The sequence below is a fragment of the Aotus nancymaae genome, unplaced genomic scaffold (genome assembly GCF_030222135.1).
Source record: "Aotus nancymaae isolate 86718 unplaced genomic scaffold, 86718_ANA_hifiasm-v0.15.2.pri h1tg000076l, whole genome shotgun sequence".
Lineage (NCBI taxonomy): Eukaryota > Metazoa > Chordata > Mammalia > Primates > Aotidae > Aotus > Aotus nancymaae.
The window spans coordinates 20,891,369-20,903,628 of NW_026988491.1; the positions used below are offsets into that span (position 1 = coordinate 20,891,369).

At 53.6% G+C, this 12,260-nt stretch overlaps 1 protein-coding gene across 2 annotated transcripts in view; it reads right to left on the reverse strand.

Annotated features, from left to right (window-relative positions):
* The window catches only part of CELSR1 (cadherin EGF LAG seven-pass G-type receptor 1), a 177,214-nt gene that overhangs the window by 19,318 nt on the left and 145,636 nt on the right, over positions 1-12,260 (reverse strand). For both annotated transcript variants that reach the window (XM_064368229.1, XM_064368228.1), the window contains exons 18-23: positions 11,491-11,700; positions 8,534-8,717; positions 6,797-6,940; positions 4,395-4,599; positions 3,370-3,537; positions 491-617 (exon numbers count right to left, since the gene is read on the reverse strand). In XM_064368229.1, the coding sequence (XP_064224299.1) occupies positions 491-617; positions 3,370-3,537; positions 4,395-4,599; positions 6,797-6,940; positions 8,534-8,717; positions 11,491-11,700 (1,038 nt within the window). The remainder of the gene's footprint in view (positions 1-490; positions 618-3,369; positions 3,538-4,394; positions 4,600-6,796; positions 6,941-8,533; positions 8,718-11,490; positions 11,701-12,260) is intronic.

Genomic DNA, 12,260 nt, shown 5'->3' on the forward strand with positions numbered 1-12,260 from the left:
AGGCCAGCGCTCAGGCCACTCCCCAATTCATCCGCAGGCCCACAATGGCCGGCTCACATTCCCAGGCCGCTTAAAATGCCAGAGGTTAAACATTAGCCTCCCAGTCTTTTGTCCTGCGGCCCTGCGTGTGGCCCCAAGGGAGAGTGCCCCACTGTGCCCAGCAGCTGTCACCTCTCTTACAATCAAAGCGGGTGGACAGCAGCACCTTCCAGCAGACCCGCTCTGAAGCGAGGGGCAGATTCTGGGAGCTCCTCGGAGGCTGAGCTTTGGGTCTGTCATCCCGGGGTTTAATGCACAACCAGGGCTCTCTGAAAACCCTTGTCATGGGGCTTTGTTATGGAAATCCTCATGGACTCTGGCCAATCCTGGAATGTTTTTTAACTGGTTGACGTGCTTTGTTCAAAGCACTTGCAGTGGAAGATTTCATTTGAGGAGGGGACAGGCTCGGGGGTAGGCTTGGCGGGCACAGCGGCCGCAGGAGGATGCCCACCTCACGCCTGGAGATGTCCATGAGCACCGCGAAGCTGGCCGTGTGGCTGCACTGGCATGCGACGTGCGTCCGGTTTCTGGACAGGAGCTCGCACCCCCGGGCAGACCACCCTCCCGTCCCACTGACGCTGCAGAGAGAAGGGAGAAGGGGTAGGGGTGAGATGGTTTCCTCCGCCCATGAGTCTGTCGGGGGCAGCCTTTGCCCAGTCCTGGGGGCTCACGGGCCATCCTGGCCAAACTGAACAGCAGGTACTGTGAATGATGAAAGCCCCGCATCCTGGAAGGCTGCTCCCCACCATGTTCCTCACCAGCCCCCTGCACCGAAGACAAGAGACAACCGTGGCCAGGTGTGGTGGCTCACGCCTGTAATCCCAGCACTTTGGGAGGCCAAGGTGGGTGGATCATGAGCTTAGGAGTTCGAGACCAATCTGGCCAAGATAGTGAAACCCCATCTCTACTAAAAATACAAAAAATTAGCTGGGTGTGGTAGTGTGCACCGGTAATCCCAGCTACTCGGGAGGCTGAGGCAGGAGAATCACGTGAACGCAGGAGGCAGAGGTTGCAGTGAGCTGAGATCACACCACTGCACTCCAGCCCGGATGTCAGTGCAAGACTCTGTCTCAAAAAAAAAAAAAAAAAAAAAACACAAAAAAGCCACCCAATGAAGGCAGGACCATGGGAAGTCTCCCTTCCCTCTTGCGTCTCATCAGGGCCTCCAAGGAGCAGCCTCTGAAGTTCAAGTTCTATGTGTCCTCTGGCAGCAAAACTCAAACGAGGCCGTCTCGCGTCCACTACACGCCCTGCTGCTGGAACCACCCACTGGGGTTCACACAGCTGTCTCCTTCTGAGGATAGACGCTTTCACAAGAACATCTCACCTTCCTCTGACACTTTCATCTTCAGATTGCACAATGTTTTATGGGAGCTGCCCAGAAGCCAGGGCCCCATGGTGACTCCCGCTCTCCTGATGGGAAGCCCCAAATAACAAGCTGTTATGAGGTGTGTCTCAGCTTCAGACAGGGCCCTGCCCTCCCAGACTGTGGGAAAATCACATCACCTCTCAGATCCTTAGTTTGCTCGCCTGTAAAATGGGATGTGAACGCTAATGTGTCTGCCATAAACTCTACAATCTGGGAATAATAGGAACAACATAAAGCAGAGAGCAGGTCATTAGAGCCGGAGCTAATTGCCAGGATGCAGATGAATGCCCGGGATAGATGGCTGGCCTGACGTCCTCGTGGTGAAAGGGGTTCCTTTATTCTCTCCTTTATAAGCCAAGCTTCTATTACATTCCAGGTACTGTGCTGGTTGCTCATTAACTAGGACTTGGAAGGCACAGAAGCAGGAGAAGAAGGCTGGGTTGAACGGGCTCCTGGCACGGGCTCGCTCACCACGGCGCGGCCCCCCGCACAGCCGCCACTCATGGCTCTCCACTGTGCCCAGGGGAACTGTGGTGGGGGGAGGGGAGTGTTCCCGCCGCACGGACGCCCCCAGATGCACAACGTTCAGCCGATTTGAGCCTGGGGGTGCTCACGCTCCGACTCCCTGAGTCCTGCACGGCGTCTCCCTTTCCTGGCACTCCCTCCTGGTGTGTGGAGACACAGCAGGTCTCCCCACCAGATCATGCTCCCATCCTCCCACCACCCCCCAGTTCTAGTGTTTTCTTCTAAACAGAGACAGCAAAAGTGAAAACGAACCAGCAGAGTAAAAGCAAGCTCCTGGTAAAGACAGAGCAACTCAAAGAAGTCCACACCTCACATAAACTCTGCAGCTAGAAAGGCAAAGCAAAGCACAAACACCACTGGCTCCCAGCAGAGCTGAGCCACACGACTCTGAACCCAGTCTCACGTGTGGGTGAGAATCACTCACTCCACATTTTTCTAACTACAAAACGCCGTTCCCTCACTGGAACACACGCTGAAACACAGACTCTGGCGCACCACCTCCCACCTTCGCCACTCTACTGGCTGGCTCTCTGATGCTGCTTCTGGCCTGTGCTGTGGCCAGATGTGGCCGCTTGGGGGTAAAGCCAGTCCCCAAAGTTGGGCTGTGTCGGCCTCTTGGGCAAGACTAGGGGCAGGGGCCCTTGTCTGGTATGGGGACTCCCACACATAGCTGGGAGTTCCCACTGTCAGCAGAATGGTTCCTGGGCCCAATCTCTGGGTCTGCCCTCCCATGTGTGACCAGGACAGGCCTCTGTCTTATCCAGCAGTGAACTGGCCAATACACTAGTGTGGCCGTTGCATCTCGGGAGTCCTGCAGGTGAGGAGCCCCTTCCTGGGTGTCAGCCTTGAGGGATCTCTCTGTGCACCTGCATGTCTGGCTCTCCACGTGTGGGTCTGCGTGCATCTGCGTGTGTGCATCTGCGCATGTGCATCTGCGGGTGTGCATCTGCGTGTGTGCATTTGTGGGCATGCATCTGTGGGTGTGCATCTGCGGGTGTGCATCTGCACGGGTGCATCTGCATGTGTGCATCTGCACGTGTGCATCTGTGCCTGTGCATCTGCACGTGTGCATCTGGGTTTGCATCTGCGGGTGTGCATCTGTGGGTGTGCATCTGCATGTGTGCATCTGTGGGTGTGCATCTACACATGTGCATCTGTGGGTGTGCATCTGTGTGTGGGCCTGCATGTGTGCGTGCATGTCTGCGTCTCCATGTGCGGGTCTGTGTACGTCTATGTGTGGGCATCTGGGGGGCTCTGATGCTCCCACAGAAGCAGAGCAGGAGGCTGACTGCCCCATAAGGGGCTGGAAGGGGAGACACAGACCACAAGGGACCATCCTCGTGGGACTCTCTGCCACTGATCCCCCGATCCTGCGGTGCTCTCTGCCTTGGCAAAGCCCTCACATGGGGATGTGGGGCTCCCGGCGCCACACTTACGCCAGGGAGTGGTTCCAGAACACGCAGACAGGCTTGGTTCGCTCCTCTGTCTCCAGCAGGGCAAACTCCACCAGGACGGGCCTCTCCAGGGGTCTCAGGAGCGGAGCCCCCTCGCTGTACACCAGCGTGCTCACCATCGGGGTATTAATGACGGGCCGGGGAGGCAGCCTGAGGTCAAGAAGCCAGAGCATGTGGACAAACACGATTAGGAAATGTTCACTCAAATCCCACACACAAACGCCCTGAGGACACGCCATGGATGTGTTTCTAGGGGAGACAGAATCACACTCAGAGAGCTCAGAGCCGCAGGCCCACAGTGTCTTCACCCCCAGCGCAGGTTTTATCACTGACACAGCACACAGGGAGATGTGTCATCTTTGGGTCAGAAATTCAAAAAGAAACAGAAGGCACAGGTGCGAAGATGTTACAGCCGTTAACAGTTAACGGCAGACAAACAGGGCGTGGCTTAAATGTCCAAAGACACCAAAATAATGGCAGCTCCCGGGGGTGAATCACCCGGTCACTGAGAACCACATGATCACAAGGACCCCAGAGTCAGGGAAGTGTCTGGGAAACGGCAGGAGGAGGAAGGGCAGAGGCTCGGGCTGCTCCCACCGAGGGGGCCACAAAGCTGCTTCCGGACATCCATCCTTTCCAGCCTGGACTGGCTGAGTAGCCCTAAAGCCCCGGGGCCAGCAGCAGGCACCACCCATGAGTGTGGGGAGAGCATGGGGTCCCTCGGGGCACAAGATGGGGCGTATGCTGGGGAGGGAGCATTTCTGGCGGAAGCACTGGGATAAGCCCAGGCAAAGGGTGTGCAGTGCTCCAGGGGATGGCATCCAGTGGCAGACCCAGAACCTCCCTCCAAGGGACACCACAGGGCAGTGGTCTCTGTCTCTGGGTCAGGGTTCCAGTGAAATGCTGCTGTGAAGACCTGTGCTTGATCTAGATCAGAATGTTGACTTGCGGAAGCCTTGGGGACCTCTGAAACGAACCCTCCCCATGTCCCCGTGCCCAGGCCTTACCGAAGGCTTCGGCGGTCTGGGTCATAGCGCTCGGGCAGGAACTGCCCCAGGGTGCGGTAAATGATGACCAGAGCGACGGTGAACTGGCCAGCATCATCAGGGTGTCGCCTCTGCCTGCTGATGGGGGCCTCCCTCTCGGTGCCCGGCCCCGGGCGCATGGTCTGCAGGGTGGTCCTCCGGCCGGCTGGCCTCCCCAGGGGGCCTTCTGCAACATGAGCAGAGCGTGAGGACTCCGGCAGGAACACCTGCATTCTCCAAGACCGAGGTCAGGGCCAGCAGGCGCTTCTCAAAAACCAACAGATGTCCCACTGAAAACAGTACGGCAGGTCCTCAAAAAATCAAAAATAGGATTTACCACATGGTCCAGCAAGCCCACTTCTGGCTCTACACCCAAAAGATTGAACGCAGGGACCCAGATACTTGCACGCCCACGTTCACAACAGCACCATTCACACAGGTCAAAAGGTGGACACGACCTAGGCATCCGCCAACAGACGAAAGGATAAACACACGTGGTCTATCCACACAATGGAATATTAGCCTTCAAAAGGAAGCAAAGTCTGACACTTACCACAACATGGGTGAACCTAGAGGACATTACGCTCAGTGAAATAAGCCAATCACAAAAGGTCAAATAATTGCATGATTCCACCTACAGGAGTTCCCTAGAGGAGTCCAATTCAGAGAAAGTGCGGTGGGCACCAGGGCTGGGGAGGGGTGTCGGTGTTTTGTGGGCTAGAGTTTCAGATCTGCAGGATGAAGAGTTCTGGAGATGGACTGCTTCAATATGAATGTACCTGATGCAGTCTGGATGTCTGGCCCCTCCAAATCTCACGTTGAAATGTGATCAGTGTTAGACCTGCACATGGTCGGGGGTGTTGGGGGTCACAGGGGTGGATCTCCCATGAATGGCTTGGTATCCTCCCCTTGGTAATGAGCAAGTTCTCACTCTATTAGTTCCAGAGAGAGCTGGCTGCAGTGGAGGGCTAGTCAGTTTCAAACCTCATCCTCTCAGTTTCAGGCTCGGTCCGGTATCAGAGTCACCCCTCTTTTTAAGACACGAGATATACCTGACAAAATCACTTTAGTCACAAGGTTTCCAATTCTAAACCATCCATTATGGGGTTTACCTTTTCATGTCCTTTTTATTTTGGGAAGTTTTTAGTAATTGTCATGGATCTGTGAAAAAGCATCTTAGGAAAATTCAAAATGTTTATACTGTTTTGTATCACCATCTCAACCCAGGACTGAAGATTTGTACATACACAGACGGCATTCTGGTTTGGGTTCTGTTTTTTTCAGGGAGGGGAAGGTGACTCTAAAATTTCTATTTCTACTTAAAAGTGGCCTTCCACCCCCTACCCCCACACACAGGTTCTTGCTCTGTTGCACAGGCTGGGCTGCAGTGGCATGACCACAGCTCACTGCAGCCTCCATCTCCTGGGCTCAAGCAATCCTCCCGCCTCAGCCTCCTGAGTAGGTGGGACTACAGGCGGGCACCACCATGCCCAGGTAATTAAAAAAAAACTTTTTTGGTAGAAATGGGGTTTTCCTATGTTGCCCAGGTTGGTCTTGAATTTCTGGGATCAAGCGATCCTTCCCATGTCAGCCTCCCAAAGTGTTGGGGTTACAGGTGTGAGCCATCACACCCAGCTAGAAGCACCTTCTCACTGCACACCAAAGATGACCAGTGTACACACAAATTTCAGTTCTCTTTTCTTTTTCACATTATCAATTACATGGCTGAGTATCCCTCAGCTGAAGTGCTTGGGAACATTTTGGATTTTTGTTTTTGAGACAAAGTCTCACTCTGTAGCCCAGGCAGACGCATCTCAACTCTGCAAAGTCCGCCTCCTGGGCTCCAGCGATTCTCATGCCTCCACCTCCTGAGTAGCTGGGATTACAAGTGCCTGCCACCACAGCTGGCTATTTTTCATATTTTTTAGTAGAGACGGGGTTTCACCATATTGGTCAGGCTGGTCACTAACTCCTGACCTCAGGTGATCCGCCCACCTTGGCCTCCCAAAGTGCTGGGATTACAGGCGTGAGCCACGCGTCCGGTCTCGATTTTAATTTTTTTTTTTTTTTTAAGTATCGTTTCATACTTATGCTACAACAAGCACTTCCTTCCAGCGTCAGGTTGGTGCTCCAGAAGGTTCAGATTCTGAAGCAGTTCAGATTTCAGGGTTAGGATGCTCAACCTGTACCTAAGCGCTCGTTCGAAACAACTAGAGGTCACCGATAGGACCTGGCACCGGCGAACACTGGGAACACCCCGGCCCCGGATCTTCAGTGCCCACAGAGCATGGCGTGTTCGCCCTCCTGGGATGCCGCAGGGGGGCCCTCCCCTCCCTGAACGCTGGGGGCGTCGAGGGCAGCAGCAGGTTTCTAAGAGTTTTTACCTTTTTCTTCAGGTGGTTTGAAGAAGTCAGCTGGGAAGGAGACGGAGGACTGCAGCTCCCTGGGGAACTCTTCCTGAATGGCGTTGAACCGTGGCACTGTGGCTCCCGTGAAGTTGAACTTGTCAAAGATGTCAACAGCAAGGACTGGGGGGACAGTTCCTTTAATCAGACATAACCCCACGGCCGCCTTGAACCCTTGCTGGTTTCAAAATGACCACAACTGTCACACTGATTGGCTGGCCTTATTTATTTATTTATATTTTTTATTATTAGTATTTTTTGAGATGGAGTTTCACACTGTCTCCCAGGCTGGAGTGCAGTGGTGTGATCTTGGCTAACTGCAACCTCTGCCTCCCAGCTTCAACCAATTCTCCTGTCTCAGCCTCCCGAGTACTGGGATTACACGCGTGCACCATCACACCTGGCTAATTTTTTGTATTTTTGGTAGAGATGGCATTTCATCATGTTGGCCAGGCTGTCTCAAACGCCTGACATCAAGTGATCCACCTGCCTCAGCCTCCCAAAGTGCTGGGATTACAGGCACGAGCCACCGTGCCCAGCTTATTTATTTATATTTATTTTTTGAGACCAGGTCTCACTCTCTCACCCAGGATGGAGTGCAGTGGTGCAATCCCAGCTCACTGTAGCCTCAATCTCCTGGGTTCAAACAATCCTCCCACCTCAGCCTCCTGATTAGCTAGGAATACAGGAGCACGCCACCACACCTGGCTAATTTCTTTATTTTTTTTAATAGAGAAGGGATCTCACTACACTGCCCAGGCTGGTCTCGAACTCCTGGGCTCAAGCAATCTGCCCACCTTGGCCTCCTACACTGCTGGGATTACAGGTGTAAACTACCATGGCTGGTTGACTGACCATCTTTAGAACAGAATTGATTTCCAACTTCCTGCATGCCACATGTACCTAACACCTGTCTGCAGTGAGCCTGGAGGGAGGCAGGACCCTTGACACCCACCCTTCTACAGCCTCACACCTGAGGGTCTGGAAGACCTGCCTGCTGGACACCCAAGATCATGGCCCAACATCTCCCAAGCCCAGGACCTGGCCCCTGGGAGCAATGGGTGTGTCACTGCAGACTGTCTTCCCATAAGACTCCATTTACAGATGAGGAAAACAGAGGCCTAGCTGCTGAATCTTTTTTTTTTTTTTTTTTTGAGACAGTCTCCTGTTACCCAGGCTGGAGTGCAGTTGCCCGATCTTGGCTCACCGCAACCTCTGCCTCCCAGGTTCAAGTGATTCTCCTCCCTCAGCCTCCAGAGTAGCTAGGACTACAGGTGTGCACCACCATGCCTGGTTACTTTTTCTATTTTTAGTAGAGACGGGATTTCATCATGTTGGCCAGGCTGGGTCATAGGATTCACCACATGACCCAGCAAGCCCACTTCTGGCTCTACACTCAAAAGACTGAAAGCAAGGACCCAGACATTTGCGCACCCACGTTCACAACAGCACAATTCACACAGGCCAAAAGGTGGACATGACCCAGGCATCCGTCAACGGATGAGCCGACTCCTGACTTCACATGATCTGCCTGTCTCGGCCTCCCAAAATACTGGGGTTACAGGCGTGAGACACCATGCCCGACCCCTAAATCGTTTTCCTAAGAGCATGGCTAAGCATGGCCGGGAGCCCACCTGCTACACCCACGGAGGCCCAGCTCCTGGGCACACCGCTGACGGTCGCAGGGTTCCACCCCCCACACAGCCAGCGCCTTACTCATGTTGGCGGTGACAATGACGAAGGGCCGCAGGTATGTCCGCCGCACGTTGCGTGCCACGTTATTGAAGTAGCTGTCGAGGTGCTGGAGCAGCTGTGCTGTGCCACCCTCGCTCCGCTGGATCTGCTCCCACGCCGCCCTGGTGGCCGGGGCCAGGAGGGCGCTGCCCGAGTAGATGACATCCTGGTCAGACAGACAGTGCTCAGTGCTCCGCCAGCGGAGTGAGGCCTGGCTCTCGGGACCAAGTGACACCAGCCCTGAAAGCCTTTGCTCATCTAGTGGGCTCATTCATTCATTCCGGCCCTGCACTTTAGACTGTGCACTTAACATGAGTTTACAATGTTTTTCTGTTTTTGTTTTTGTTTTGAGATGAAGTCTCGCTCTGTCACCCAGGCTGGAATGCAGTGGTGTGATCTCGGCTCACTACAACCTCCGCCTCCTGGGTTCAAGCAATTCTCCTGCCTCAGCCTCCTAAGTATCTGGGATTACAGGCATGTGCCACCACACTTGGCTAATTTTTGTATTTTTAGTAGAGACAGGCTTTCACCATGTTGACCAAGCTGGTCTCAAACTCTCGACCTCAGGTGATCCGCCCACCTCGGCCTCCCAAAGTGCTGAGATTATAGGCATGTGCCACCACACCCGGTTAATTTTTGTATTTTTAGTAAAGACGGGGTTTCAACATGTTGATCAGGCTGGTCTTGAACTCCTAACCTCAGGTGCTCCACCCGCCTCGGCCTCCCAAAGTGCTGGGATTACAGAGGCGTGAGCCACTGAGCCTGGCCTAGTTTCCAATTTTTTTTTTTTTTTTTTAAAGTTTGCCATCTTAAGAGGAATAGAAAAATGTTACTAAGCTCACAAAGTATTTAAAAATCCAGAGAATTTAAGATGCTTCATATTTTTAGCCTTATAAAGATTTACAAGCACTGTTTAAATACTTGGAAGATCTGTTATACTTACATAACTTATATATACTTATATCTGTTATAGTGTTTTAATACTTGGAAGATAGCCAAACAACTGAAATACAAAAAGAAAAATCAAATATCTGACATATAATTCCATTTAAAATACGTAAGGGAATTTCATGGTCTAAGTTTATAAATAGGATCAAACATTAATCAAAGTTGACTTCAGAGAGATAAGGAAGTCATTTTTTAATGTGTGATTTCCACATATCCCGAACCCCACCACATAAACTAGAGAGACTGTGGGTGATTCACTGCCAGAGGCCCGAACTGTCAGAGTGAGCCCTGCCAGAGGTTTTTCCATGTATACCCCAAGATGCTAAGGTGAAGACATGTGGAGACGTCCCTGGTTGTATCAGAACTCCTCCCAAACCCCACACTGAGGCCACCGTGGACACACAGGCAGCTCCTCCAAGGGTGACTCTCTGCCTCTGTGCACCTCAGGGTCTCTGTGAATGACAGGGTGGAGGTGTGGGGCTATGCTCAGGGGTTTGGGGACCACACCCAAGGCAGACCCCAGGGCCGGGCATGGTGGCTCACACCTGTAATCCCAGCACTTTGGGAAGCTGAGGCAGGTGGATCACCTGAAGTCAGGAGTTCGAGACCAGCCTGGCCAACACGGTGAAAACCTGTCTCTACTAAAAATACAAAAAATTAGCCAGGCATGGTGGCAGGTGCCTGTAATCCCAGCTACTTGGGAGGCGGAGGCAGGAGAATTGCTTGAACCCAGGAGGTGGAGGCTGCAGTGAGCTGAGATCTCGCCACTGCACTGCAGCCTGGGCAATAGAGCAAGACTCCATGTCAAAAAAAAAAAAAAAGAAAGAAAGAAACCAGGAGGGAACTTGTTTGTAGAGTCACACATGGAGAACAAATGCCACTGGCCCAACTCTCAGGCTGGCACTCAAATGCCAGCGAGAGGACCCTGCCTCGTCTCTGGGAGCCTTGTGCAGACCAGAAGGTCTCATGGGGGGCCCTGCATGGACTGGAGGCCCTGTGTGGGGCCTGCATGGATGAGGAGGTCCCTGAGGGCTCCATGTGGATGGGGTGAGGAACGGGGCATCCCCCATGGGCTCTGTGTGGACAGGCACTCCTCTGGGGATCCTGCATGCGTGAAGAGACCTGCCCAGGAGCCACAGGAAACTTCTGGAGCCTCCAAGAGCCATTTCCAAACGTCTCTTAACTGACACTGCTCAGGGGCTGACAACTTCGGCACACAGGGCGGGAGGGTGGAGATAGAGGCGTGGACCTCTGAGAGCCCACTGCCCGGCACTGCCCCTTACGAGCTGTGCCTCTGGGCAAACCCCTCAGCTCCCTGTGCCTCCGTTACCTTACCTGTCAAATGGGTGGATGATACCACATCACAGGCTGTGTGGAAGGGAGAAGGGGCTGATTCAGGTGAGCCACTTAGAACCTTTGTTTTTTTTTTGAGACGGAGTCTCGCTCTGTGACCCAGGCTGGAGTGTGGTAGCATGATCTCGGCTTACTGCAACCTCCACCTCCCAGGTTCAAGTGATTCTCCTGCCTCAGTTTCCAGAATATAGCTGGGACTACAGGCACACGCCACCATGCCCAGCTAATTTTTGTAATTTTAGTAGAGATGGGGTTTCAGCACATTGGTCAGGCTGGTCTCAAACTCCTGACCTCAGGTGATCCACCCGCCTCGGCCTCCTGAAGTGCTGAGATTACAGGCGTGAGCCCCTGCTCCCGGCCAGAACCCTTTAGAAGCCACTTAGATCACACCACGGGCACTGCTGAGATCACCCATGGGGCTGTGACCTGCGCGTTTCCTCCCAGAATACTCTCTAGCTTTCATCGTCAGTTTAGCTGGGCGCTGCACCTGCCAGGGCTCACATTTGAAAAATGAGTGTTTGCCTCAGGATTCCGGACATGACCATCTTCTACAAGCTGGGGTCGACGCCCGGCCCCATAGCGCCCGCCCACCGGCATCCCCGAGTGTCCCCGAGCCGGGCCTGTGGCCACCCTCCTACCTCGTGGAAGTCAGCGTCCTGCGTGGCCGCCAGGTCGAAGCCCTGCTGCTGGCTCTCATGCTGCAGGACGCGGCCCAGCAGCTGGTAGGCCGTGCGCACATCATTGCCGGAGAGTGTGGCCGTGTGCCGTGTGGCATTGCGCAGCGCCCTCACCAGCCGCAGGGCCCCGGCGCCGTCCACCTGCGTCTCGTTGCGGCTCAGCTTCTCATTCTGGAATAGGGAGGCAGTTGCGAGGTGTGCAAACACACTTGGTTGCTTTCAGTCCCTGCTGTTACTTAGAAACTCACTACCGTCTGGTGCAAGTTTCCTTGTCAGAAAGGAAATTCAAAAATCCAAAAGCCTGGCCGGGCACAGTGGCTGGTGCCTGTAATCCCAGCACTTTGAGAGGCCGAGGCAGGTGGATCATTTGAGGTCAGGAGTTCAAGACCACCCTGACCAACATGGTGAAACCCTGTCCCTACTAAAAATACAAAAAATCAGCCAGGCATGGTGGTGCGCACCTGTATGTCCCAACTACTCGGGAGGCTGAGACAGGAGAATTGCTTCCATCTGGGAAGCAGAGGTTGCAGTGAGTTGCGACTGCGCCACTGCCCTCTAGCCTGGGAGACAGAGTGAGACTCCGTATGAAAAGTTTAAAAAATCCAAAACCCCAAAAATGAGCACTGCTGATAGTTAGAGCATGGAAACAAGGGGCTGGTGGGTTACAAAGGACTTGGAGAAAGACAGCAAGTAGGAGACCCGGAAACAACCCCCGTGAGACAGGGCAGGAT